This window comes from Lachancea thermotolerans (assembly GCF_000142805.1).
Source record: "Lachancea thermotolerans CBS 6340 chromosome F complete sequence".
Lineage (NCBI taxonomy): Eukaryota > Fungi > Ascomycota > Saccharomycetes > Saccharomycetales > Saccharomycetaceae > Lachancea > Lachancea thermotolerans.
Window position 1 is genome coordinate 913,430 of NC_013082.1, and position 24,173 is coordinate 937,602.

The 24,173-nt window shown below is 46.9% G+C and overlaps 18 protein-coding genes and 1 non-coding gene across 19 annotated transcripts; 10 read left to right on the forward strand and 9 right to left on the reverse strand.

The window, feature by feature from the left end:
- Nucleotides 1-38: 38 nt before the first annotated feature.
- CMD1 (calmodulin) lies at nucleotides 39-482 on the forward strand (the record flags this gene model as incomplete). The annotated part of the gene is made up of 1 exon (XM_002554617.1): nucleotides 39-482. The coding sequence occupies one exon, from the start codon at nucleotides 39-41 to the stop codon at nucleotides 480-482; it is 444 nt and encodes a 147-aa protein (XP_002554663.1).
- Nucleotides 483-603: 121 nt separating this feature from the next.
- AIM3 (Aim3p) lies at nucleotides 604-3,132 on the reverse strand (the record flags this gene model as incomplete). The annotated part of the gene is made up of 1 exon (XM_002554618.1): nucleotides 604-3,132. The coding sequence occupies one exon, from the start codon at nucleotides 3,130-3,132 to the stop codon at nucleotides 604-606; it is 2,529 nt and encodes an 842-aa protein (XP_002554664.1).
- A 112-nt stretch (nucleotides 3,133-3,244) lies between these two features.
- On the forward strand, nucleotides 3,245-3,952 carry IML3 (Iml3p; the record flags this gene model as incomplete). The annotated part of the gene is made up of 1 exon (XM_002554619.1): nucleotides 3,245-3,952. One exon carries the CDS (start codon nucleotides 3,245-3,247, stop codon nucleotides 3,950-3,952), a length of 708 nt encoding a protein of 235 aa, XP_002554665.1.
- A 2-nt stretch (nucleotides 3,953-3,954) lies between these two features.
- On the reverse strand, nucleotides 3,955-4,521 carry ISA2 (Isa2p; the record flags this gene model as incomplete). The annotated part of the gene is made up of 1 exon (XM_002554620.1): nucleotides 3,955-4,521. The coding sequence occupies one exon, from the start codon at nucleotides 4,519-4,521 to the stop codon at nucleotides 3,955-3,957; it is 567 nt and encodes a 188-aa protein (XP_002554666.1).
- A 208-nt stretch (nucleotides 4,522-4,729) lies between these two features.
- UBA3 (NEDD8-activating protein UBA3) lies at nucleotides 4,730-5,671 on the reverse strand (the record flags this gene model as incomplete). The annotated part of the gene is made up of 1 exon (XM_002554621.1): nucleotides 4,730-5,671. One exon carries the CDS (start codon nucleotides 5,669-5,671, stop codon nucleotides 4,730-4,732), a length of 942 nt encoding a protein of 313 aa, XP_002554667.1.
- Nucleotides 5,672-5,844: 173 nt separating this feature from the next.
- On the reverse strand, nucleotides 5,845-6,417 carry SND3 (Snd3p; the record flags this gene model as incomplete). Its single annotated transcript, XM_002554622.1, has 1 exon — nucleotides 5,845-6,417. One exon carries the CDS (start codon nucleotides 6,415-6,417, stop codon nucleotides 5,845-5,847), a length of 573 nt encoding a protein of 190 aa, XP_002554668.1.
- A 700-nt stretch (nucleotides 6,418-7,117) lies between these two features.
- On the forward strand, nucleotides 7,118-7,987 carry KLTH0F10758g (60S ribosomal uL5 domain-containing protein; the record flags this gene model as incomplete). The annotated part of the gene is made up of 1 exon (XM_002554623.1): nucleotides 7,118-7,987. One exon carries the CDS (start codon nucleotides 7,118-7,120, stop codon nucleotides 7,985-7,987), a length of 870 nt encoding a protein of 289 aa, XP_002554669.1.
- Nucleotides 7,988-8,114: 127 nt separating this feature from the next.
- Nucleotides 8,115-8,699, reverse strand: SNT309 (Snt309p; the record flags this gene model as incomplete). The annotated part of the gene is made up of 1 exon (XM_002554624.1): nucleotides 8,115-8,699. One exon carries the CDS (start codon nucleotides 8,697-8,699, stop codon nucleotides 8,115-8,117), a length of 585 nt encoding a protein of 194 aa, XP_002554670.1.
- Nucleotides 8,700-9,009: 310 nt separating this feature from the next.
- Nucleotides 9,010-9,957, forward strand: MRP13 (mitochondrial 37S ribosomal protein mS44 MRP13; the record flags this gene model as incomplete). The annotated part of the gene is made up of 1 exon (XM_002554625.1): nucleotides 9,010-9,957. One exon carries the CDS (start codon nucleotides 9,010-9,012, stop codon nucleotides 9,955-9,957), a length of 948 nt encoding a protein of 315 aa, XP_002554671.1.
- Nucleotides 9,958-10,299: 342 nt separating this feature from the next.
- Nucleotides 10,300-11,589, forward strand: KLTH0F10824g (KLTH0F10824p; the record flags this gene model as incomplete). The annotated part of the gene is made up of 1 exon (XM_002554626.1): nucleotides 10,300-11,589. One exon carries the CDS (start codon nucleotides 10,300-10,302, stop codon nucleotides 11,587-11,589), a length of 1,290 nt encoding a protein of 429 aa, XP_002554672.1.
- A 244-nt stretch (nucleotides 11,590-11,833) lies between these two features.
- Nucleotides 11,834-13,681, forward strand: GCD2 (translation initiation factor eIF2B subunit delta; the record flags this gene model as incomplete). The annotated part of the gene is made up of 1 exon (XM_002554627.1): nucleotides 11,834-13,681. The coding sequence occupies one exon, from the start codon at nucleotides 11,834-11,836 to the stop codon at nucleotides 13,679-13,681; it is 1,848 nt and encodes a 615-aa protein (XP_002554673.1).
- Nucleotides 13,682-13,820: 139 nt separating this feature from the next.
- On the reverse strand, nucleotides 13,821-14,252 carry MRPL51 (mitochondrial 54S ribosomal protein mL43; the record flags this gene model as incomplete). Its single annotated transcript, XM_002554628.1, has 1 exon — nucleotides 13,821-14,252. One exon carries the CDS (start codon nucleotides 14,250-14,252, stop codon nucleotides 13,821-13,823), a length of 432 nt encoding a protein of 143 aa, XP_002554674.1.
- Nucleotides 14,253-14,731: 479 nt separating this feature from the next.
- TMH18 (Tmh18p) lies at nucleotides 14,732-15,058 on the forward strand (the record flags this gene model as incomplete). The annotated part of the gene is made up of 1 exon (XM_002554629.1): nucleotides 14,732-15,058. The coding sequence occupies one exon, from the start codon at nucleotides 14,732-14,734 to the stop codon at nucleotides 15,056-15,058; it is 327 nt and encodes a 108-aa protein (XP_002554675.1).
- Nucleotides 15,059-15,243: 185 nt separating this feature from the next.
- On the reverse strand, nucleotides 15,244-15,828 carry TOM20 (TOM complex receptor protein TOM20; the record flags this gene model as incomplete). The annotated part of the gene is made up of 1 exon (XM_002554630.1): nucleotides 15,244-15,828. The coding sequence occupies one exon, from the start codon at nucleotides 15,826-15,828 to the stop codon at nucleotides 15,244-15,246; it is 585 nt and encodes a 194-aa protein (XP_002554676.1).
- A 594-nt stretch (nucleotides 15,829-16,422) lies between these two features.
- On the forward strand, nucleotides 16,423-17,010 carry SLX9 (Slx9p; the record flags this gene model as incomplete). The annotated part of the gene is made up of 1 exon (XM_002554631.1): nucleotides 16,423-17,010. The coding sequence occupies one exon, from the start codon at nucleotides 16,423-16,425 to the stop codon at nucleotides 17,008-17,010; it is 588 nt and encodes a 195-aa protein (XP_002554677.1).
- Nucleotides 17,011-17,063: 53 nt separating this feature from the next.
- On the reverse strand, nucleotides 17,064-20,039 carry LEC1 (Lec1p; the record flags this gene model as incomplete). The annotated part of the gene is made up of 1 exon (XM_002554632.1): nucleotides 17,064-20,039. The coding sequence occupies one exon, from the start codon at nucleotides 20,037-20,039 to the stop codon at nucleotides 17,064-17,066; it is 2,976 nt and encodes a 991-aa protein (XP_002554678.1).
- A 452-nt stretch (nucleotides 20,040-20,491) lies between these two features.
- Nucleotides 20,492-20,565, forward strand: KLTH0F10978r. The gene has a single exon. It is a non-coding gene; the product is annotated as a tRNA-Val (tRNA).
- Nucleotides 20,566-20,817: 252 nt separating this feature from the next.
- On the forward strand, nucleotides 20,818-23,739 carry SYT1 (Arf family guanine nucleotide exchange factor SYT1; the record flags this gene model as incomplete). The annotated part of the gene is made up of 1 exon (XM_002554633.1): nucleotides 20,818-23,739. The coding sequence occupies one exon, from the start codon at nucleotides 20,818-20,820 to the stop codon at nucleotides 23,737-23,739; it is 2,922 nt and encodes a 973-aa protein (XP_002554679.1).
- Nucleotides 23,740-23,764: 25 nt separating this feature from the next.
- On the reverse strand, nucleotides 23,765-24,088 carry RDS3 (U2 snRNP complex subunit RDS3; the record flags this gene model as incomplete). Its single annotated transcript, XM_002554634.1, has 1 exon — nucleotides 23,765-24,088. The coding sequence occupies one exon, from the start codon at nucleotides 24,086-24,088 to the stop codon at nucleotides 23,765-23,767; it is 324 nt and encodes a 107-aa protein (XP_002554680.1).
- Between the last annotated feature and the right edge of the window lie 85 nt (nucleotides 24,089-24,173).

The following is a 24,173-nucleotide window of genomic DNA, read 5'->3' on the forward strand; positions in this document are numbered from 1 at the left end:
GAGTCGGAGTCGCACGGATCGAAAAGCTATAACTACTCATGTCCAGGAACCTTACTGAAGAACAGATTGCTGAGTTCAAGGAGGCATTCGCCTTGTTTGACAAAGACAACAACGGCTCAATTACATCCTCGGAATTGGCCACCGTGATGAGATCTCTGGGTCTATCGCCAAGCGAGGCCGAGGTTTCCGACTTGATGAATGAGATCGATGTCAATGGAAACCACAAGATCGAGTTCAGCGAGTTTTTGGCGCTAATGTCGCGCCAGCTAAAGTCCAATGATTCGGAGCAAGAATTGCTTGAGGCTTTTAAGGTCTTCGACAAGAATGGCGACGGGCTGATTTCAGCCGCCGAGCTGAAGCACGTTCTGACCTCCATTGGTGAGAAGCTGACAGACGCCGAAGTTGATGAGATGCTCAGAGAAGTCAGTGACGGCAGTGGTGAGATCAACATCAAACAGTTTGCTGCACTTCTCTCGAAATGAAGGCACCGCCGAAATCCTACAAAAGGAACAGAGTATTTCTTTCATTTCGTGGTCTTTAATTGTTTTGTTTAGCTGTATTGGATAAAATAGCTCTATTTTGAACTGTATCTGAATATTTACTTCAATTTTTGTGTAAACGGTCGTTTTCGGACGGAACTGCATTCTTCAAATACCTCCGGAACGGATTGTCGCCGTCGCTATCGTCCTTCACTTCGGCTTGCTCGTTGGGCTGTAGAGCCTCATTGCTGGCCAGCCTGATTGGAATTTTGGGTTTTACAGGAGGAGCGGCAGCTTTTATTTTGCCGGAAGATATGAACGAATTGGAGTGCTCGACAAGCGAAGGTACGGCCGCTGGTTTCTCATGAAAACTTCTGGACTTCAACCTTGCCTCAAGTTCTTGATCGAAGTTGCCTCTACTGTTTCCACCGTTTGAGGCAGTTTTGTTAGGCTGTTCCATTAAGCTCTGCTTTTTGGCGGGTTTTGGTGGTCTTTTTTTCCCTTTCTCTGTTAAATGGGCGCTCGCTTCCGGGTTGCTTTTGTGGGTGTCGAGAGCTTGTAGCGATCCAGGCAGGGCTTTCTTGATGGGTGGCGCCTTTTTGGTTTTAGGTATTTGTATCGTTGATCCAGCCACTTTCACCGTTTTTTCTGCTCCTGCCTGTATTGAAGAGGCTGAAAGCGATTGGAGTTCAACATTACTTGCGGGAGGGGCGGAGGGGGCATGTGAATGAGAGCTATCATAGGCGGGAGGCGGGTCTAAAGAAGCTGCACGGGAAGGGATTTGCGGAGGGGCGCGTATACTACGACCTTGTGCGGTTTCTGCATTGCTTGCCGGAGGGGGGCCGTATTTTGAAGGCTTTTCAAAGCTTGGGACTGATCTGGGCGCCTGCTGCGAACTTTCTTTATCTTTTCGGAACGGTTTTGGAGGTGGCTGGAAGTCAACTTTAATATCGTAGTTGTATGCTCCTGACACAGCACTTTTGGGTTTTATATTTTCTCTATCAGCTTTCCCATTAGCCGTGGAGGAGAGTTTTGGAACCGATGAAGTGACAGGCGGCTGTGATGGAACGCTTCGACTCGGTAACCTTGGAGGAGCTCTTGGTGCAGTGGTGGGTTTAACTGGTGGGGAAGAAGAGCTTCTCATGTCCCTGTTGGCAGGCGTTTGGGTTTCTGATCTGGATGGCTTTGGAGGGGGAGGAAAATTAACCTGAACACTGCTGTCATACCTCCCTGCTATTCCGTTGTTGGCTCCCTCGCCCTCTCTGCTACTTCTGCCAGTCTGCTGTGGAGTTTGTCTTGAAGTGCTCATTGCCTTTCCTGTTTCAGTTGTCTTCAAATTAACAGCTGTGCTCTGAGTTGGTGATTTTAACCCACTAGGTGACTGGGACCTTGACTTAATCTTGCTCCGTAGGGAGCTTGTTTCGCTGGAAGGACTTTCAGAACGGTTGCGGTGAACAGGAGGTGTTGGTAAGGAAGAGATGTCTACATTTTGGATTTTTATTCGCAAAGATTCCTTCAATTCTTCAGAGTCTTTCCAGGAATAAGGCTTCACTGTTGTTGCAGAAGTCGGAGATTTGAGCTCCTGCACATCAGAAACCCCATTTTCTTCAGGAAATGGCTGCGATGTCTGTGCCATGGCTTGTGGCATGACTTGTGGCATGGCTTGTGGCATGACTTGTGGCATGGCTTGTGGCATGACTTGTGGCATGGCTTGTGGCATGGCTTGCCGTTCTTCTTGTGGAAGCGGTTGAACAGGCAGCGCTGCAGGAGCGCGAACGTACGTCCTCGTTGGCACAGCTGGTACCGCTGGCGTAGGCTCAGAAACCTTATTTGACGCTATGCTTTCTGGCTGGACTGGCGACTGGGAAGCAGCTAAGTATGACGCATGCGTGGTTTGCGGGAATGGGCTTGCCATGGTGTTCGCAGGTGGCACTGCAAATGCCTCTTGAGATATATTTGGGTTTTGGGTCGCAATTGAAGCGGTGTCTATAGTTAGCAACTGACGGGTGGCTCTAGGTAGTGAAGTGTTGGAGAGAAGTTGAGGATCAGCAACTAAACCAGCAGCAGCATTATTGTCCGGTGCTCTATGAGGAAGTGGCACGGGGCGAGTGTTATATGTTGCTGGAGCAGTGTTGTTAGGGTGCGAGCTAATTGGTAGTTGTGTACCGGGCACAATGGTCGCAGCTCGAGAGGCTATATGGGGGGCCTGAGAATCTGCAGTGGTGTACTGGGGTACAGGTGCAGGTACTTGGTAGGGGACTGCTTGCGGGTTTCCAATTTGTGGAATTATTGGATTCTGTTCACTCGAGTATGAAGAGGGCAATGTTGAAGAAGTACGAGAGGTAGCTGCTGGCGGAACATTCCCAGAGCCGCCTCTTGAACTTCCATGATACTGGTTTTGCCCCGGTTTGACGGGAGGGGGCGGAAAATTTGAGACATCTGCAGTTAAAGGCGGTGGACTCGATATAGTTAAATCCGAACTGCTACTGTTGTTGGAGTTCCCTTCTCTTTTGTTTTTGGAACTGTTATAGTGCTGCTTCCCAGCTTTATAGCCAGTTTTAGCGACAAACTTGGTGCCCTTGTATCCCTGCTTTCCGGCCGTGGCAAGACCAGACATTATGGAGCCTTTGTTGCGGTCCCAGAAGTCGCTCATTTGGGTTCTTGGGGTTTTTGCTGATATTTAGATCAAAGGGTTTTCGACTGAGCGATTTCATTTTGTAAAGTTCCTTAATTTCAATATATCGACATAATCAAAACACGATACAATGACCGATATCCCGAAGGTTTGGCGCTGTTATGTACTAACAGGGAGAATATCAGATGACGCACTAGGAAGGTTAGTATCAGAATCGTTAGGCCCTGGTCTTAATGTTGACATCTATCGGTCGGATTTTCAGCAAACCTGGGTGTATCATATACAAGATAAAGAGAGGTTACATGGGGAGCTACTGCTATTTCAAGACACCGAAAACCCGGAGAGCGAGTTCACGGCGTGTTTATTCAGTCTCGGAAGTGAAAGCGAGTCTCAAACCTTACTGTTCAAAGCGTTCAAGAAATGGGTTATTGAAAACAGTGAAAGCTTAATTGAAAACATCAAGTTCGGAGATAGGCTGAAGTTAAATATTGCAGATCAAGTTCTGGCTAAAAACTGGAGAGGGATCAAAATTGGCTTTGGGTCACAGACTGGCCAGAACCGCTTAAAAAAACTGGAACTGGAAGTATCTGCAGCTGATGTCTGTCTCTTGAGTGGCGGTGAAAGAGAACGCGTGGTCTCAAATCGTATCTTTGATCATTTGTATGAAGAAACAGGTCTCTATGCTAACAAGTTACCCATATTGGATCTCAAAATAGAAGGACACGCGTTGGTTACAACCGACTGGTTCCGGGTGCTCCGCGGCTCTAATACGGCGACAGTGGCGGATGTAGCAGGTACAGTCCTCGAAGCGTTCAATAGCGAGCAAATGGCGTCTTAAGCCTAAAGTTCGACGTCAAAGCTGCTACCGCAACCGCAACTGTTTTTCATGTTTCCGCCGGTGATTTTAAACGTTGACCCTATCAGCTCCGTGGTATAGGTCAATATTGTCTTGTCGAGCACTTTTAGAGACTTTTCATCGATCACGACTTGGCCGCCGTCGTCTGGTAGTACGAAAACAACGTCCTCGTCTGCTCCAAATTCGCCGTCATCTTCGAACGCATCGTGGTGTGGTTCTGCGGCATCCTTCTTGTCAGAGTTCATAGTATTATTAAGTTGTATCTCATCTCTGGGGATCAGCTTGAGGTTATATTGGAAGCCGTGACACCCCCCACTTTCTACGCTAACTCTTAGCGCTTCTCTGGAGTCTTTGAATATTTGGCCTAGTCTATTAGCTGCGCGCTGCGTAATGCCAATGCTGAGGTTCGGCTTTGCGTTCAAAACCTTCGACGGTCTCACGCAGCTATCCAGCGCCGACGTAGAGTTGAATCGAATAAGTCTCGACCCCGCCCATGGCCTGGTCGGACTAAATGCTGTCCTGATGTTTTGGACCCACGGCCTGTGAATCATCTTGCTGCGATCTCTCAATGATGTTCAAGCATCCGGGGATCACTTCTGAGCTAAGAAAGCTCATTCGTCAGAATCAAGTAAAGTGACTTTTAACGGCAGCTGAGTAAGACATAACTGGTGTCGAACTTAGGAGTTTTTAGTAACAGCTGGGGCCTTACCAGCGCAGGCTCTAGTGCCTGACATTTCGTAACAGTAGGTTTTTGCGTCTTTACTGAATCGACTCGCGACATACCAAACATGTTGAGACTCTCTCATGAACAAAGCTGTATGCAAAACAGCCGTCATCACCATTGTAGACAAGAAAATTGGGTGCTTCGCCAATATCGTACTCATTATAGAGTAGCTTTGACACCTCGGTACAACATTGAGCGGCAATTATGGCGTTCGTACTGGCCACACTTGGTACAATATTTTTGATAACTCCGAGGACAAACTGCGGGGTTAGCTTGGAAGTATCGATATTGAATTGTCGAGCGCGAGCGTGAGCTTCATCCATTAGCCATTGTAGGTCCTCCTTAGAGTCAAAATCGAAGTCGCGGTCTGGATGTTGCTGCGCCCATTGCACGCTCATGAGAAATTCTATTACGTGCTCTGGCAGCCGTGGATTGTTTGAGACTGTGCAAAGTGGATAGGACTCTATCTTTGCGGGCAAGGTGTCCAAGGAGCATTCGTAGCATGCACTAAACCCTGGGATAATGGTTTTGCAGTGGCCTTTGAGGCCCTCGCTGCCACCATCGATGAATGGAATGCATTTTTCGAAACGCGATTCAAAAGTTATTCGCACAAGCTGCATATTCATGAATCGCCGCGCCTCTATTGAGTCCAGTCCTGACACTATAAGAGTGAAGCGCTCAATGAACTTGCGGTCCAGAAGCGTCAAGTCCTGGAAATGCGCGGTAACGACTACGGGACGGCCTCCCAAGCCCATTATATTTTTCTCATTGATAAACCTTGCCGCAACCAACGCTTTAGACTGCCCGATGTCTGACTCTCGGAACAGGAACTGGCGGTTCAAGTTCGTGAGCTCAATAGTGTCCATGTCTACGACGTGAATGTCAGGTATTCCTTGCATGGCCAAGTTCTTGAGGATTTCACAGCCGAGGCCTCCTGCCCCTAGCACTAGAATAGATACATCAGCAAGATCGGCCATTGGGCACTGTCATTAGATTCCCTATTCTGGATCCAGCTGTGCTTTCAAGTAATTTGTACAAGGTATATCAAGTTAGCACACTATATACGAGTTAACAACAATAAATGGCCAAAGTTCAAAGGTGAAGAGAAAAATGTTGGAGCAGCAAGACGCAGGGCACGCCCGCGTTGCATTTATTCGGCCTTGACACCACCAGTACCAGCTCTCTCGGCCTCCTCAATGGACTTTTTGTCAGTCTTCGCAGCTGGTGGGGCACCGAAGCCACCGAACATAGATGGAGCCTTGAAGGGTCTCTTTAGGTCACCAGTGGCAGGCTTTCCGAACAAATGAATGCGAACCTCATTGTGCTCCAACGCAGTTTTGACTGGAGAAATAGATTGCATGAGCAGTGGGTTGGTGTACTTCATGTAGAAATGCATGAAACCCATCATGGCCAAACCGGTGTAGATGGACTTGACGGCGGAGTCGAGCTCCTTAAGGTCGTAGTCGCGCACAGTAGTGACCTGCAACTTGCCCTCGGTCTCGCCGGACATGGCGTTGGCTGGCGCGACATACTTCAATGTGGTCAAGTCGTTCTTCTGCAAGATTCTGCTTCTGGCAATCTGGTAGATGATCCAGGCCACAGCAACACTGGAGCCATACGCGACTCTGACGTAGAAGATAATGTTTGGATCCTCCATGTCCAGACGACGCGAGACTTGCATCATGGCTAGCATGATGACCAGGTTAGAGATTTGGGGATTCATACTGGGCTAGGCTGTGATAACGAGCGAACGGGAGCGTTGGTTCACCTATTCTTGACACAGTGTGGTTTCGAGTGTGGTGTCCAGAATAAACGAAGAAAGTTTGAAAAAAATAGGCTTACACACCTTGTGGACTTGCCACCCAACGCTTGAAGTCGCTGTCTACGAAGTCGCTCAACACTTAGAGCTTCGCCCCAGTGCTTGGGATGTGTGGGTCGTTTGTGGGCGGATCTGGCTGATCCAGGGACGCTCCCCCATGGAGATAGTCCAAGGGTCCACGCACATGACTTCAAATTTTAGTTTCACTCGCCAACCTAATTTCTCGTAGGGTATATAATTATTAAATCCTCATGAACTGCAGGCATCAGCCAGATAAGTTAAACCGAAAGGCGTAGTCACGAACGTAATTAATCTCTAAGCTGACTTGTTGGACAGTTGCAATACATAGAACTAGCTGCCGGTAAGAGAAGCCTAGGCCCTACCAACCTTGCGACAGCACTCGTTCACGTGCCAAGATCACTTTTGAGCTCCTTTGTCACGAGCTGGGCCCACCGCACTTCGCGTGGAGAGTGACCATAAAATTAAAAAGAACGCGAGATCTAGGTCACGTGGTCAGTTTGAATAACAAGATCAATGATTACGTCATCATATAGACCATACGTGACTGTTATGTTGGTGTACGGATGTTGATAAACCCATACATATGGTTAGATTGCCAACAGTCTGCAACAAAGTCGCCTTCTTGAAGCCCAGTGAATCAAGCTCCACGCCTCCTTCTGAGCCAAAACGCAGACAAGCATCTCGTGCACGTGATGATATACTCGAGCGCGTGACCTTATATCACAGTTCATACTTTAATACGAGAACGTCTCACCTCGTGAAACGGCACCACGCAAACCCTTTGGTGAAAAATTTTGATGCCAGTGGGAAGCCTGGGCATCGGCCGGGGCAGGTTCACGGTCTACTCGCACGTTCAAGTTACACATTTGTTGAAAACAGGCCGTACTCTTGCTACAGTCCCCAAGAACCATCAAGTATACCGCCAAAGATGTCTGCCAAAGCCCAGAACCCTATGCGTGAATTGAAGATCGAGAAGTTGGTGTTGAACATCTCGGTCGGTGAGTCTGGTGACAGATTGACCAGAGCCTCCAAGGTTTTGGAGCAGCTGTCCGGTCAGACCCCAGTCCACTCCAAGGCTAGATACACCGTCAGAACCTTCGGTATCAGAAGAAACGAAAAGATCGCCGTCCACGTCACCGTCAGAGGTCCAAAGGCCGAGGAGATCTTGGAGAGAGGTCTAAAGGTCAAGGAGTACCAATTGAGAGAGAGAAACTTCTCTGAGACCGGTAACTTCGGTTTCGGTATCCAGGAGCACATTGACTTGGGTATCAAGTACGACCCTAACATCGGTATCTACGGTATGGACTTCTACATCGTCATGGGCAGACCAGGTAACAGAATTACCAGAAGAAAGAGATGCAGAGCCACCGTCGGTAACAACCACAAGACTTCCAAGGAGGACACCATCGCTTGGTTCAAGCAGAGATACGACGCCGACGTCGTTGACAAATAAGCGCACTTTTGTCGTTCCAGTATTTACTACATAAATCAATAATACGCTTGTCTGTTGCTTACAGCGGGGGCATTGGCTCCTTCTATGCGATCTTCGGTGATCGTAGTATTTTCCCTTGGTACATGCTCTACGTATGGCTCAACTGTATAGCCCGCTCCACATTCTGTACTAGTGCGTCCCGCCATTGCTGCTCCAGGTAGTTCAGCTCGCCCCCTTCTTGCTCCTGTAGAGTTTCGCGGTGAGCGTCTAGATCGCGCAACTGCGTTTCTTGCGCCTCAATTACTTCAGTCAGCGCGGCCTGCGCGCTGCTCATGTACTCATTGTTCGTGGCCCACTGCGCAGCTAGGGTCTGTGGTAATAGCCTTTCAAGCACGCTCAGCTGGTGACCAAGATACGACTCAACAATGGCGCCTTCTTGTTCCGAATAATTATGCTCTGGTTCTTCTAAAGAGTCAGTGATCATCTTGCGCCTGCTTGTCTTTTCTGGCTTAGCAGCCTCTGCAGGTCGCTTACTACCGCGCAGGCTCTTCGTTGCACCGAAGTCATGACCTCGTCTTGCAGGTACCGGCTGTCCTATGAGATGGGCTATATCGGGGTGCAAGCCTTGCTGATCTAAGGATTGTAGCTCGAGATCTACCAATTCTTCGGCTTTTGCACGGTAGCTGGTTTCAATACCGTCAACATGGGGTAACCAATCCACTATACCATTCATCGCAGTCCCGAATGCAGTCGAAAAGTCTCTGTTAAAAGAAGCTCTCAAGAGATGCCTGTATTACCAACGGCACGTGATGCTATTACACCAGTAAACTCTTTAATTAACTGCCCGTGTGAAGCCAGCCCCTTTCTATCGTCTTAGGCTCGATTCTATGAAATCTTTCTAGCTTGTGGGCCTTGCTGAGTCAACACCTTGGCGCTTGGCTCTTCTTCATTTATAATTTGTACATGTTCAGGTCAACATTCGACAATTTGAAAATTTTGAACATCGATAGTATTGACCAAAGACTAGTAACTGAACAGCAAGGATGTTGAGAGCGGGCTCGAGAAGGTATCTCTCAAAATTCCAAAGCGCGGATTCAAAGCTCGATGAGTATTATAAGTACTTTGCCACGCAGGCGTCTCTGAGACCATGGATCTATAGGCCAAAGAACGCGAACACCCTTCTAGCCATGGACCTGAAGGATTCAGAGTCGGATGCGCCTTTGAAGCCAAGAGCTCCAGTCCGGCCGCTGAGCAAGCAAGTTCTCAACACCTACATCTGGTCCGCCCAAGAAGCATCACAATTGCTAAGTCTGTTGAGGAAGTGGACGTCATTGACCACCAGGAAGCGTGGTGTTTGGGACTACTTTACGGCAGAACACATACAAAACATACTTTTTGCGTCCACCTTTAAACTTGGGAAGCTATCATCATTTTTGCAGCACCTTTACATGTGGAAGCCCCTGTTTGCGGAGGCAGGAAACGACCGTGTTTTTGATGTTGAACACTTCTTCAACTCTCTGGTCACCTGTCAATTGCACAGAAATGCGGTGCGTGAGCTTGGTGATGCCAATGTGGCTGAAAAGAAGCTGCTCAATGCCTGGCATCAGGTATCCGTCAAGGAAAACAAAACAGGTCTAACGTCGTACTTAGTATCAGCATTAGCTAAGCAACAAGGCTTTCCAGAAGTTAAACTGCCTGGTCTTGCTGATGCGGATGTTCTTTTGCCCCACATTGATTTGGGCGCTACTAAGAGTGGTAAAATTGCGGCATTCGCAAGTAAGCACAGGTTTCTTTACTTAATGGCACGGACCATAGACGAATACGGTACTCCTTCTGAGCCAATTTCCAGCTTCATTCAAAACTACCAAGCTGCCCAGAAGAGTCTAGGCCAAAATGACGTTTATCAGGAATATGTCGTCATTGCAAGACGATTAAACTCTGAGCCTCATGCTCCAACTGTGACTGCTCCACATCCTGCCGATGATCAATAGACATGTAACTAACTCTGTAAATAAGCATAATATCTCTCTTTTGATTAGGTTTTTTGAATGGGATATGTATCCCGAAATGAAGTTATTCCTTAAAAACATGAATTGAAATCACATATCGAAGAAATGAGGGGCTTACCTCACCTATTGATTGAAAATTAGGCGAGCAGCAAGTTTAAGGACATGTTAAAACATCCCAAAGGAATATCCAGGGAGTGTCCACATTCCCCTTTAGCAGTGTGTTTTTCCGTTTGATGACATTTAACGAAAAAGTGATAAACGCCATTTGAAATCAACTTGATAATCAATGGCTTCGCGCTCCGAATAGCACCGAGGGTCAGAACCATGTCTACCACAGTTAGGGTTGTGCTCGATCCTCCCTCAAATGGGGAATTCTATACTCTGGAAGATGTTATAGCTGGAAGCGTGGTTCTGGGGCTCGAGAAATCTGTGAATATCAGGGAGGTAATGGTGAAGCTTGTGGGACAATCTGAAGCAGTAGTGAGGCCTGGCGATCACCTAGAAAATGAAAAGCCTCAAAGCCTTCAAGTACCTTTATCGGACAATAGGTCGCTTCATGAAGTCGTAAAGCTTGAATCCTCCGTTTTTCCGCCAGAAAATGTCAAAGCTGCTATGAAAGGTTCAAGGAAGCCCTTTAAGGTCGAAAAAGGTGAATACAAATTCCCTTTTGAATTTCATTTCCCAAGCAGACCGCAATGCATCCAGAGGCATCAAAGAAAGCTTTTTACATATTTGAAGGGACGCACTAACCCTAAACTGCCGCCTAGCTTTAACAACTTGCTAAGTTCCAAAGATGTTTTGAACCTAAACGCCTACTTCTATTCGCTGGGCTGTATTGAATACTTCGTCGAAGCAACAGTCTTTACCGGTGGTGACGAGATGTGGTTCAAGCCGTTTAGAAGCTACCCTGCTCTGAAGCGTACTTTCGAATTTATTCCGTCGAACGTCGCGCAAGAGCACTTAGAGGATGCCCTAAGGGAAAATCCAAACACCCCTCCTCAGGTATTTCGCTCCAAATTCGATGTTACGTTTGAGGGCAGCGAACAGCAGATGTGGGTCGAGGTACGTTCTAAACACCTGCGATCCGTGTACCGACTTGACTATCTCTTCAGGCCCTCTGGTAAGAAGTTCAACCAAGTCTTTCTGTGCATGCTTAATCCCCTGCCGGAGAGCGCAGATCTAAGGGTGGCTAGGGTGGAATTGAATCTGATAGAAGTTGTTACATACCTTGCTGGAAACCGCTCAAATGCAAATCTTAGCTCCTTAAGACTTGCCGGGGTCGACACAGACTATAAAGTTGATCTAACAAAGTGTCAGCAAACGGAAAGTGGATTCACTGAATGCCACGTCGAACTGTCTGATATCTATCCTCTCGATATGATTCGATTTAATGAGGAGGACTATAAGCACAATGGAAACCGTCTTTACAGCTTTGATTCATGCAACATTAGGCGTAGATTCAAGTTTCAGCTGTTTCTGCACTGGACGCTAAACGGAGTGGATCATTTCCAAACTGAGGTTCTCACTAACTTTACTAATATCTTTTGCGAATCTGTCACGGTAGCTGAGCAGCCTCCAGACTACATGGAGGAGCAACTGCCGAAGTATGAATAAAACACACTAGGATTGGGAAGCCATTTGATGCGAGGCGCACTCACCGATTACCAATTACACGCTTTGGGGCATCCCAACGTGTTGATGTAATTTGGAACGAACACTGGCTTCCTAACCAAAAATTTTTAATCAGCTTTTGAGCTAGAAAAAGGTCGGTCTTTCAGAGGCATGATTCAAGTTTATTAAAGTTCGATAAACGAAGTCCTCAACATATCAAAGCTGAGTGAAGAACTCCATCTGCCTAATGAGCGAGCAGAACTCCCAGGCACCACCCTCATCACCTAAGGAGGTACCTTCGTCGGGCAGCAGCGGTAGTAGTACCTCCGCAACCACTACGAGCTCAGCGACTACTGAAGGCAAAGCACCACTATCCAACAAAGAGCTAAAAGAACTAAAGAAAAAGGAGAAGGCTGCTAAAAGATCGGCTAAAAAAGAGGCGAGTGGTATTTCTATTGAAAAGCAACAGCAGCAGGCTCAACAGAAGCGGGAGAAGAAGCAGGTCCAAAGAGACCAACAACAAAATGGCGGGAGTAAAAAGGGCAAAGTCGCTGTTCCCGCTCCCGTGGCAAAGCGTTCAACTCTGTACGGCCACCTAGAGACCACCGAAGAGAGACGTGCTTCGCTACTGGCAGTAACAAGCGCCATTAGTTCAAGCCAGGCTTCCAAAATAACAGCTGCTGGACTGATGCTGCCTAGCGTAGCAAGCGTACTGTCTGGGTCTCATGTGCCCACTAATTCTGCGATTGCGCCCGCTATGTCTGCAAGCACTTCCCAGACTCATGGCCTATCATCCGCACCCGAGCCCTCAGTCACAGAAACAGCCCAATTGCTGGCTTCAATGTCAGTGGATGACGAGTTTTCGTTGGTTCCTGGTACTTCGTCAGTTATACCGCAAAGCCTGCTGAAGACGTTGAGCTTCCCCCAACTGAGTTCATCCGTTAAGGAGCTAATTACCAACAGAGACCTGCTGCATCCTGCCATCGCACAGCTGACTTCAGATATTGCTGGTTATAAGATTGTGGGATCGATTCCTCGTTGCTTGGCGATGCTTGAAGCGTTCCAGGTTGCCATCACTGATTACAAAACACCCGAAGGTACCACTTTGTGCCGCAACTTGACAAGTTACTTATCCCATCAAATTGATTTCTTGAAAAAAGCGAGGCCTCTGAGTGTCACAATGGGGAATGCCATTCGTTGGCTAAAGCAAGAAATTTCTTTGATTGACTTAGCTACTCCAGAAGCAGAGGCTAAAGAAGACCTTTGTGAAAAGATTGCACAGTTCGCGAGAGAGAAGATTGAACTTGCTGATCAGTTAATCATAGAAAATGCCTCCCAACACATCTCCAACGGCTCTACAATCTTAACTTATGGCTGCTCTAAAGTTCTATGCGACTTCTTCTTGTATAACGCCACAGAACTAGGCAAGGACTTCCAGGTTATCGTCGTTGATTCTAGACCACTTTTCGAGGGCCGCAAGATGACTGACATTTTACGAAACCATGGCCTCAAGGTGATGTACGTCCTAATCACAAGCTTGGGTACTGTTTTCAACATGCACATTGACTACGTTTTCCTCGGCGCCCACTCCATTCTTTCTAATGGCTTCTTATACTCAAGAGTTGGCACTGCTATGTTAGCAATGAGTGCCAAAAGGAGAAATATTCCGGTATTGGTGTGCTGCGAAAGTTTGAAGTTTTCGCAAAGAGTGCAGTTGGATAGTGTTACCTCCAATGAGTTAGCTGACCCTAACGACTTAGTAGTAATTGATTCAAACAATCCTGTTAAGAGGCGTAGCAACAAGGGCTTCCTCTTGCAACAATTTATCAAAGAGCGCGAGATTGAGATTGCAAACTCAACTCAGGATCAAAAGAAGAGCGGTAAAGGCCCAGCTAGCTCCCCGCCAGTTTCAAAGACCTTCGAGGAAAACAAACCAATCCTCGCAGACTGGCAGACCTCTCCAAAACTCAACATCTTCAACATCATGTATGATTTGACGCCGCCTGAGTACATCAAGAAGGTTATCACCGAATTTGGAGCCTTACCTCCTTCATCCGTTCCTGTAATCCTCAGAGAATACAAGGGTTCAGCATAGAGGGGACGTCAGACTACGCCGAAGGCGTTGAAGCCGTTCTATATTTACACGACACAACTATATACAAATGCATTCTCACGTTCTTGAAAGCATGGAAACGAAACCGGCTTGCCGTTCTCTGCACTCAACACATTTACCACTATACCTTGTGCCTCTGAGAAGGATCCACATGCATTGGCGACCATACGCCCCTCACACTTGTGTTCAAAGAGTCCACGTAGTCGTTGGAAACGCGGTGGCGCAGAATCTCGCCAGATGAGTCTTTCAGCAGCTTGAGTTTGTTCTCCACGTTGTCTATGTTTAGATTCCTCACGCAGACAACTTTTTCCCTACCGTTGGTGTACTGCGCGCGTACGAGGGGATGCCCTGACTTCCTCAATACGTTAAATTCAATTTGAGGATACTTCTTGGCCAAGATATCCAGCCTCTTGCTTGTAAGAAAGTCTCTCATACCCTGCGAAGATCCTCCCCAGTTGCAATATTGCAGGATAACCTTTTTGCATGGAAGTATGTAATTAGCTCCCAAACCATTTCTGGCAATAGATGTTTGCTTCAAAGCTCTGACCACCATCTCAAGCGCTGGAGTAGTATTGAAAGGACAAAGGCTTTGGGTTTAGTGCGAAATGGCGCTTGAAGTTACTTATTCATCTTAAAGACTAAATCCTATCTAAAATTTTGCCATTATTGTATCACGTGACTCGAGACGTGATCCGAATGTCATTCCTTAGCTTCTCGTGTAATTGGACTGTTAACTGGCTGAAGCTGAGCAGTTAACAAAAACAAGTTCAAGAGGTCCAAGCGCATCACAATGGCATCCACCTCTTCTGTCTATTACCTGAAGCCAACTTTTAACCTTCTGTTCTATTCTTTCGTGTATGTTTAGTATTCACGCTTAGACAGCGTTCCACCGATAGAAATGCTAACCGTATTTGAGTTAGGTTTGGGGGGTCAACATTTTACTCGTATGTCGCGTCTCCACTAGCGTTCAAGCATCTCGAGAGGGAGAGCTTCTCGAAGCTCCAGCATGTCGTCTTTCCATATTTTTTCCAGATGCATTCGATATCTCCGCTGATCCTGGGGCTTACAGCTCCAATGCCATTACAGGCGGGACCGCTAATCTCGCTGATCACAGCTTCTTTAAGCGGATGTCTCAACCTGCTTTGGCTTCTGCCCTGGACGCGTAGAGTCAAGGAGGAGAGACAGAAAGTTGCCAAGGAGTTGTCGGGCGAAGAACTTGAAGCAAAAGACGCTCCCCTAAGAAAAGAGTTTGGCAAGTCGCACGGAATGAGCCTTCTGTTCAACCTTACCCATGTTGTTGGGCTTGCTGCATATGGATTCTACCTAGCCAAAGGGTTGATCCGCTACGTGCCCAAGTAAAGTGCGCGCAAAGTTTAGGTCATGGCACAGCTTGTAAAATGGCCGAGATATACCGCTTTATATACAGTTTAAAAGAATTATGAACACATATGATGCCTTTGTTTTCTTGATTTCATTCTCGAGCGTTGCGAAGGACTGATGAGATTCGTGATGGTCGGGGCGCTTTTGCTACCTGCGCGTACCGCTTATTCGTCAATCTCACCTACGCCGGCACCCGTGTTGCCCGCCTGCCCGGCCATGGCCTGGGCAACAGCAGCAGGTCCACCTTGCGCGCCGCCACTTAGAAACGTTGACACGTTCACAGGAGGCATAATCGCAATCATTAGCACGATGTATTCGTACACAGCCTCTGGAACACTTCTCTGGTAAATGCCCAAGAGATCGGCTGGGTTAGGGTACACGCTGAGGGCCTTGTAGAACTTCAAGGCCGACTCCAGCTCGTTGCCGGCTACGCTGGCCAATCTTTCTCCGAGTTCGACGTTTGACGTGAAAACAGCTTCTCTCTGAGTAGGATCTGTAGAGACAGGGTCCTTGGCCAGCTCCGCGGTCAAGTACTCTCCAACATGCGCCAGTTTCTGTTGCTTCGCTCTCTCCTTCGCTTGCTTCTCTTCCTCGGCATGCTTTTTCAGTTTGCGCTTCAAGCTCTTTCTGAAATCAGGGTTGTTCCTTCTTTGGTAGTCAAAGTAGGCGGCGTATCCGGCAATTGCAACGGTTGCAGTTAGGCCGGTCACGGCCAAAATACGGGCAATACTTCCTGGCTGTTGAGACATGCTTTTTTGGCCTGTAAGAGGTGTGCACCAAGTGGTGGTCCAACGATATGCTTGTGTTTGACGTGTGTTCTCTATCTAAAATTTTTCAAAGGGCAAGCGATCACTATTTAGTATACTGACAAAGAGATTCTCCGAAGTGATAGCATTGCAACTTTTGCATGGTGTTTCTGATAGGTTGTGGAAGAGCTTAGAGAGGATATTTAAGACCAGGAAGTGTTAGTACTGAAGAAGGAAGGCGATCGTTTTCCACATTTATTAGAACTACTATTAAAATCTTAATCGCTCGGAGCACAAAAAATTCATTCCCACCAGATGAGAATTCGCTAAGTATTCTCCAAACCTGAACAAATCAACGTAAAAGAGATCGGTGGCTTTCCTGATATTTTAACTGTTTGACTCGGCCAATTTTATCCTCTTCATTCAACGCTTTATGTGTCGCCAGGCAAGGTTCACATGATCTGGCCCGAATATTGAAATTTTTGATATCGAAGCTCATCGAGAGCTCATCGGGCTGATTCGTCGCAAAGTTACGAGGTGGTTGTGCACGCTTGAAGCTTGATAGGCAGCTAGGCATACGTTCTCACACTAGAGATTATGGTAGCAAAAAAAAGGAGCCAGCTGAGGGCGAAGGCAGCGCTCAGACTGGGTCGTTCTAAAGATGAAGACGATTCAGAGCCCACAAGTATTGACTTGCCAGAGGATCCTAAGGCATTTTTGCATCTGCCTCGCGAATCGAAGAAGGACAAAATGATGAGTAAATCACAATCCTTTCTCTCCAAGCTCCATGAGAACACATCTATAAACGGTGCAATTTCTAAATCGGCTATCCGGCGCCGTAAGCGTAAGTTGAGAGACCAGCTGAAGCCCAAGATGGAGGACCTGTTGGTGTCGCTTGAAAAGGACGGAGTGACAGAAGCGCTGGAAATCCCAGGGAGCGAAGAAGAAGGCAGCACACGCGACTCCACAGAGCGGAAGACTACAAGGATAACACGTCCCCCACCAACTCCCAGCACAGGCTCTGTGATCATGAGAAAAAATCAGCCAAGCATAAGAAACCAGCGTGGTGCAAAGCAGCTTGCGCAGAAGGAGTCCGATAGGTTCCAAAGCGTTCTACAGAACAAGCAGTTTCAGCAGGACCCTTTCGCCGCTCTCAAAGAAGTCATTAAAATGCAGAAGAGCTAGGGACTACGTTCTCCATCACGAAACGCTAATCCCGCTTATATACGTGTACTATACTATACTTTCAGTATTTCCTTGAGCTTATCCTTGAAGACAACGTCCACCATTTTGGAGACCTCACTCAAATCAACTTTTTTGTCCAAAATTTCGCGATGCTCCTGCTGAAGAGCTTCCTGTTCCTCTTCATCCAGATACGCATAATCCCCCACGTCGAGGTCTAAGTCGACTAGATCACCATCTTGCAGCCCCAGTTCCGTAACAGTCTCTGGCAAAGCCGCCTCGTTTGATTCCTTCCACTTGCGCTCCATTGCCTCTTTGAGATTTTCACTCTTTTTATCAGGGCTAGACGTCTTGGCATCGACCAGTTTCTGATACAGTTTGCGAGATTCTTCTTTGCTGCTCACGAGTTCAGCCAGCTGCTTCTTTAACAGCGCAGTATCGAGACCTTGCGCAACGCCCCCATTTGCTAATTCGCTCAGATCTAGTCTGTCTGTTTGGCCGTATTTGCTCTTCTGCAGAAACTTAACGATCGACGTCAAGTATGTTATCATACCCTCAAACGTCTTTTCAGTATCATGCATGCAAATCTCATGAATGAACTGATACAACGAGTTCTCATGCTTCTCAACTAGTTTGTTGATTGCGTCTACAACATTGAAGCTTGTTGAGAAGGAGTTTCGTCCATTTATAACGCCATCCAATAACGAAACAAGGTCGTTCATAAACCTTTCAAAATTCCTGAAGGCAACGTCCATTCTTGAAACCCGGAATATTCTCACCATTGGCTCATAAAATAACGCAACGATAGACTTCAACAACTGGGATAGTTCAGGGTCCTGCCATATCTGCTTCATTAACCTCTTGTCACGCTCGCGAATATATATTTGCAGCAGACTCTTAATGTGTGAAAAATAAAGGCCTGGGACATCTTCAATCGAAGTCGAAGAATCTGTTTTGAACAATGCTTCGCTAGTTGTGTTTTCTTGGGTCTTCCACAAGGAATATGATTCGATCAGTTCGCCTAACGCGTCATGGGACAAGTAACCTTTCTCGTTACACTTCATAGCAAGAACAATGGCTAAAGGCATGTTCATCTCGACCGCTTCATCATGAACTGCTTGCATGTCAAGAAGCTTTCCGTCTTCATTATCAAAAATAGCCGAAGCAAGTACCTTAGAAACTTCAGAACCAAAATTGCTCTCTCTGGCTGCGGACTCTTCCAATTCCTTTGCCAGTTTGAGTTGAGATTTCAGGTCATCGCTCAAAACAGAAGAGAACATGTTCTGTAACAGAGAGTTTCCGCCAAAAGGACGGGCCATGAACAAATCCATCATACCCTTCATTATAGCCATCGGGTTCGTGATTTTAAGGATTTGTATCATCACAGTATATGGAAGCAGCCTGTGCAGCCTTTTAACCTGCGTAAATAGCTCATAACCGCCGTCGTTACCCAAAAACGTTTGGTATATTGTGGCGGACAAATTGATCCTACACCAGCCCATAAAGCCTTTCAATGCGGGCGAAAGCTGTTCCACGCAGTCCTTGACTTTAATCTCCTGAAAGAGTTTCAACAAATAGTCCTCATCTTCCAATACAGAGGTTTTGAATTCTTTCATCGCGTTTTGCAGTTGAAGCGTTTGCTCGAAAGCTAGTTTCTGGAACACAATTTGGTTTTCCAGGTTGACAACATCAACAGCCTCTCTACTTTTCATGTCCTGCAAAACTGGAGGCGGAAGCGCTGCATACTCGAGCTTAGATCCCCGAACAAATTTCTTTAGGGAGACACCTTGTGCGACCTCGTTGTCCTCAACCAAGACTCTCAAAAACTTTCGCAGGGATGTCCTTAATTTCTCCCTGGGCAGGTGCTTTGTCACAGTTTCTGCTGCGTCTTGAAAGTCATCATCGTCATCACCGCCTCGGATTAATGCTTCGTCAGGCATCGCCTCAAGAGATGATGCTTCTTCGCTGAACGTGGAGACAATTTTCTCACGAGGAGTCGACGGTTGACTTGTATTACTCTTGTCAGAGGGTGCCTCAAAGGAAGTAGTCGATGATACACCAACTTTGCTCTGGTGCGGCAGCTTTGGCAGCTCCTTGCCAGGGAATTCTTTGTTTAGATCGGAAACAAGACGTTTGAAGTCGGAGTACTTCTTGTTGATAAACCATGCATCCTCAGCACCCTCTTGTCTGATTCGCGTAACAAAGATATACTCGCCTTTTTCAGAAGAGGAATCGGTCATTGTGAGCCTTGAAAAGAACTTTGAGGGTGAAGTTAGGGAGCTAGGAGAAAGAAACGCTGGTGTTTTCATCCATTTTGAACCAGAACTGGATGAAGCCTTCGCTTTAGCCGGAGGTTCAGGATTCAATGTTTTGTGGCTGACCGCCGCCATCACGTTGAAGTCCCAACCGTTTATATAATACGGCTCCTCGGTAAGAAGATATCTCAAACTCTCCTTTGAAGGCATAACAAATTGATCCAGTTTCTGTTGCTTCAGAGGTCTCTTCGAGCCTTCCAGCTCGAACTTGTCCTGCTCAAAGTACTCTACTTCTTTTTTGCAGCCTATGCCAGAATTGTACATCAATAGTACCATTTTTGACAACTTCGTGGCAAGCCTCTTTCTCTTTGTGAGCTCCTCACGGTCGAAACTGGAGCTGAATTGCTGTTCCATAAAGTGTTCGAAGAATAACTGGACTTTCTCCTGCCAGAAGTCCTCCTTGTTGACCAGGTCCTTTGCTAGCAGTGGCAGCTTCATCACAAAATGCTGGAGAAAATGGCTCAACAGCGGAAACTCAGAGCCCTGGTCTTCATTACTCTCCGAATCGCTCTCTGTCTCAGAGGCTTTTGATCGTTTCAAGCGGCGAATGAGCTTCTTCTTGGAGTGCGCAGAGCGGGGGTCCTCAGCAGAAAAAGGGTATCCGAACCTTCGAAGAGCCTTCGGATCATCCAGGCCTTCAATTTCCCGTACGAGCTCCTGCTTTAGAAGCTCTCTCTTGAGGTAGTGCTCCTCCGCGGGAGTCAGATCCAGAGTCATCTAACGTCCTAAATTCCTCTTTCACTAACAGATGGTGCTAGCTTTTTACAAGTTTCAGATGAGACTTTTTCAGAAAGGTAGGCACCCTTTCAAGGTTTACCCGTGAGCTTACAAAATAACTAAACAAAGCACGAGCCAAGCCACACAATGGCCAGCGCCGCGTAATGAGTTTCAAAAACAATGTCAGAGATTAATTCACAAACAAAGTGGAGAAACGTCGCGATGGTCCAAGACCTGCTGTTTGGGCTATATATGAGGTACAAATAATAACTTTAATGCCCAATTCACAAGCTAACGTCTCGTTCAGCACCAGCCTGGCGCTGCTACAGTGAAAGCGCAGACGTTGCTCTTGATCACAATCCATAAGCCTTCATGTTTCTTCTGTTGTGATCCGTCACAGGGCTCGAACAATCTAAGTATATCATTTCTTAACCTTACCACTCCAACAAGTTGGTTTCGTGGTCTAGTCGGTTATGGCATCTGCTTAACACGCAGAACGTCCCCAGTTCGATCCTGGGCGAAATCAATTTTTTGCCGATTGCACTGGATAATGTGCTCGGGTATTATATAATTTTTAGCAATGTGTTGGGACATATGCTAGTGTCATGTTAAGAAATACGAACAATGCCAACCTTAGCCACTCCGAAAACGGACCTTAAGTACAACAGACGCTATTACGAATAGGGTGGCTTTGACTTAGTCGCGGGCGATAGAAGTCAGCAACTTCAACTACCAATCACTTTGCTGTTGCGCACTAAGGATATTGACAGGCGGAGCAATGAATCACGCCCTTGCAGAAATATTCAAATCTCGGCTATTTCATGCTGATCACAAAAGAAGAACGAAAGATCATGCTGAATCTACAGAAGTGCCTATCAACACGGCCGAACCGCAGCAGCAGCCAGATAATCCCCGCATTCTCAAGTCAATTGAGGAAGAGGAGCGTCCCCTTGCCGAGTCTGGCGCTTCCGACGATGGGTCGGAAGAGTCCAGCCACAGTGGTAAAGGACCAGGAAGTAACAAATTCCGCAGTTTGAGAAAAAGAATAACGAGTTTCCCAGACCTGCGATTCCGATCGGCTTCCAGCTTGTCAAGCGCGTCAGAAGGCAGCTTGGCAGGCCTTTCAGACAAGCAGCAAATAGCTGGAAGCGCAAAATCGCCAGCTAAGAAGTGGATAAACGGTCGGGCTGCCGACCGAAGGGTCTCTTCTTCCCCGCATTTGAACCTTAGCGAGAAGCCACCAATCATAAACATCACGAACGACACCGGGGTTTCGTTTGAAGAAGAGTCGCTCAAGGTACCTCGGAAAAGCTCCTCAGAGAAGCGGTTGAGTTCTACTAGCATTACGAGGATTAGCACCGCGTCTTCTGCGGGCTCCTCCATTTTTGCTCGGCAGCCTAGGAGAGTCTTGATACGGTCGAATTCCGACAATTGCCAACCAAAAAAGGTCAGCCCGCTCACCCCGTATTCTAACCCCTCTCCATTCGCGACTACGCTAGATGAAGCTCCGGTCTCTGGAATCACAAGAAGGCGTAGCAGAACCGTTGGCGCCTCAGATTACGGAAAAACAAATATCTCGCTTCATACAGGACTGAGTGGTGGCAGGGTCGGCTCCGACAGCAATCTGAGGGAACAAGCTGTGACCGAGGGGTCTGTTTGTACGTCAGCTGCTTCACGCCCAACTCACCTACGGCAACACAGCTCTTCTCGGGTGTCAACAACAACCTCAAGAAGAAGCAGTTCACTGGTCAATGCGATCAGCAACTTTGTTTCCTTACGCTCCCCAAGTGTTTCCAGCAGAAACTCTTTGCAGAAGGCGGTCATTGACCTTGAGGATCTCCCCAAACCTCCTACGCCAAATGAAAACGACACGCCTGAGACCTACCTCAGAAGTTTAGGAGGCTTTGGAAAATATTTAGCAGTTATCCTAGCCAGCGACGACAGCGGTTTTAAGATTGATTGCCTAGATATATTCCTAGAAAATGAATTTGATTTCCATCTCGAGCCACTCGATATCTCCTTGCGGAAGCTGCTCATGTTCCTTGAGCTCCCAAAAGAGAGCCAGCAGATTGACAGAGTGCTAACGGCATTCAGCAAGTCTTACTACAAGCAAAATAATAAAGTTTGCATTTGGGATACTGACGAGGACGTTTATTCCATTGTCTTCTCATTGTTGATGTTACACACAGATGCATTTAACGTTAATAACAAGACAAAAATGACAAAGCAGGACTTTGTCAAACTTATGCGGGCTGATGCCGAGTCTGGAGGTTCTTTCACTCCAAAAGAGATACTAGAATACTTCTATGATAATGTCACATCAAAAGAATTCTCCAAGAACGACTACCTGATATATGGCTCGGAGGATGAGATCGAGGAAAATTACTTCCAAAATTCCGAGACAGGGTATTCTCCCAAAGAGATTATTCAAAATCGCCTGTTGATCTCTTGCGCAAGCACTCCATTGAGTCCGGCAGGCTTTTCATCCAGTGGATATAGCCTTTCTCCATACAAAGCATCAAGCCCTTACAGCAATTCAACATCCCTGGGTGGCACATCTTCAAAGCACGAAAGTCTCGATATTTATTACCACATTGCAAGTAATACACTGGCATCTGTGACGCTAGGGGCTCAGCTCAAGTGTCTACCTTTGAGTGAAGAGCTTCAAAAAGATGATGAGCTTTCGAGCACACAATACGCGAAGTATTTATCAGTTATTAAAGAGACCAAGGGAGGATATCTAAGGCTTCGGAAGGCACACCTAGAGTCATTATTTGAAGCCAACCTTGAAGTGATATCGCCCGCCAAAGAAGGCGACGATTACCAATATCTTAAAATTGTACAAATGGGGAATCTAGAGGAGCTCGTGACCAACCGTAAGTTTTCATTAGTTGGCAGCGTGAATCGCCGAGTTTGGAAGCGCCAGTTTGGCATCCTCACAACTTCGTGTCTATTTCTTTTCAACAGCATGGATTGGGTAGAGCCTCAGCTTTTGGTTGATAGTACAACAAAAATATCGAACTATATCATAGATTGCCCCCCGCAATTGCAGATCAATCACAAGTTTGGTTGCAACGGTTTATTTGCAACAAGTATAAATCACGTCCCTACTATAGAAGGAAACGCTGCTGGCGGTGTGGTCATAGGTCATTCGGAGATGTATGTCTACAGCGGCAGTAAGAGATTTGTTTTTTCCTGTCCTAACGACAGCGACCGGCAAAAGTGGATTGATTCTATCAATGTGGCAGCAGCGTTTGACGGGTGCTTTATAGAGGTCAGTGCGATCCCGGATACCGTTGTAACCATGCGAAAGGCCACCGTCGCCGAAAAGATCCAAAAGCTTCAGGGAAATGGCTTTCAAAGAGAAGAGCGACTAAGAAGACTTCAATCCCTTATTGCCTTTGTTCATCAAAGTATTCCTTTGAACTCGAAAATTAGAACAGCTTTGGCTGAATATCTATCGCAGTTGGAGAAGAGACTTGACTGGCAGCTTTACGAAATCCGCAGAAATGATGTTTACTCAAAAATTCTAAAAGAACTTGGACCGGCGCCAGAAGACAACTCCTCGCAGTGCGACACTTCTGCCGACCAAAGTTTTGCTTTCAGCGAAGACTTAGAGAGGTGCCCGACAAACTATTCCACGGAGCACTTGAGCGATTCCAGTATTAACCTGAGCGGGATCATGGGCGAATTTAGGTAAGCCGTTAGCGAGTGTAAGTAGCCTTTTAGTCCGCAGAAGCCTTCTTCTCGAAATGCTTATCAGTTCTGTTGCTTCCCACGTTGAGAATCTTAGGACAGCCGTCCTTGTTCTTTTCAAGCCGACAACACTCCCAACAGTAGAACGCATCGCTGGTACCCATCTGACCGCATATGATGCACTTCTTCCAGTTAGCTCCAAATGAGCACTGTTCACAGATGCGCACTTTACTCTTTGGTCTCACATACGAGTCACAAATGGGACATTTCCCATCACATTTATCGCACAACTTGCCTATGTGCGTACCAGGTTGCTTCAAACACATGACAAGGTCAAATTGGTGGCGAGACATCCTTTTACTGTATGCGAATTTAGCTTTGATTGACCGAAGAGGGCATTACAAAAGGGAACTTCAAAAAATATGATCTTGAAATTTG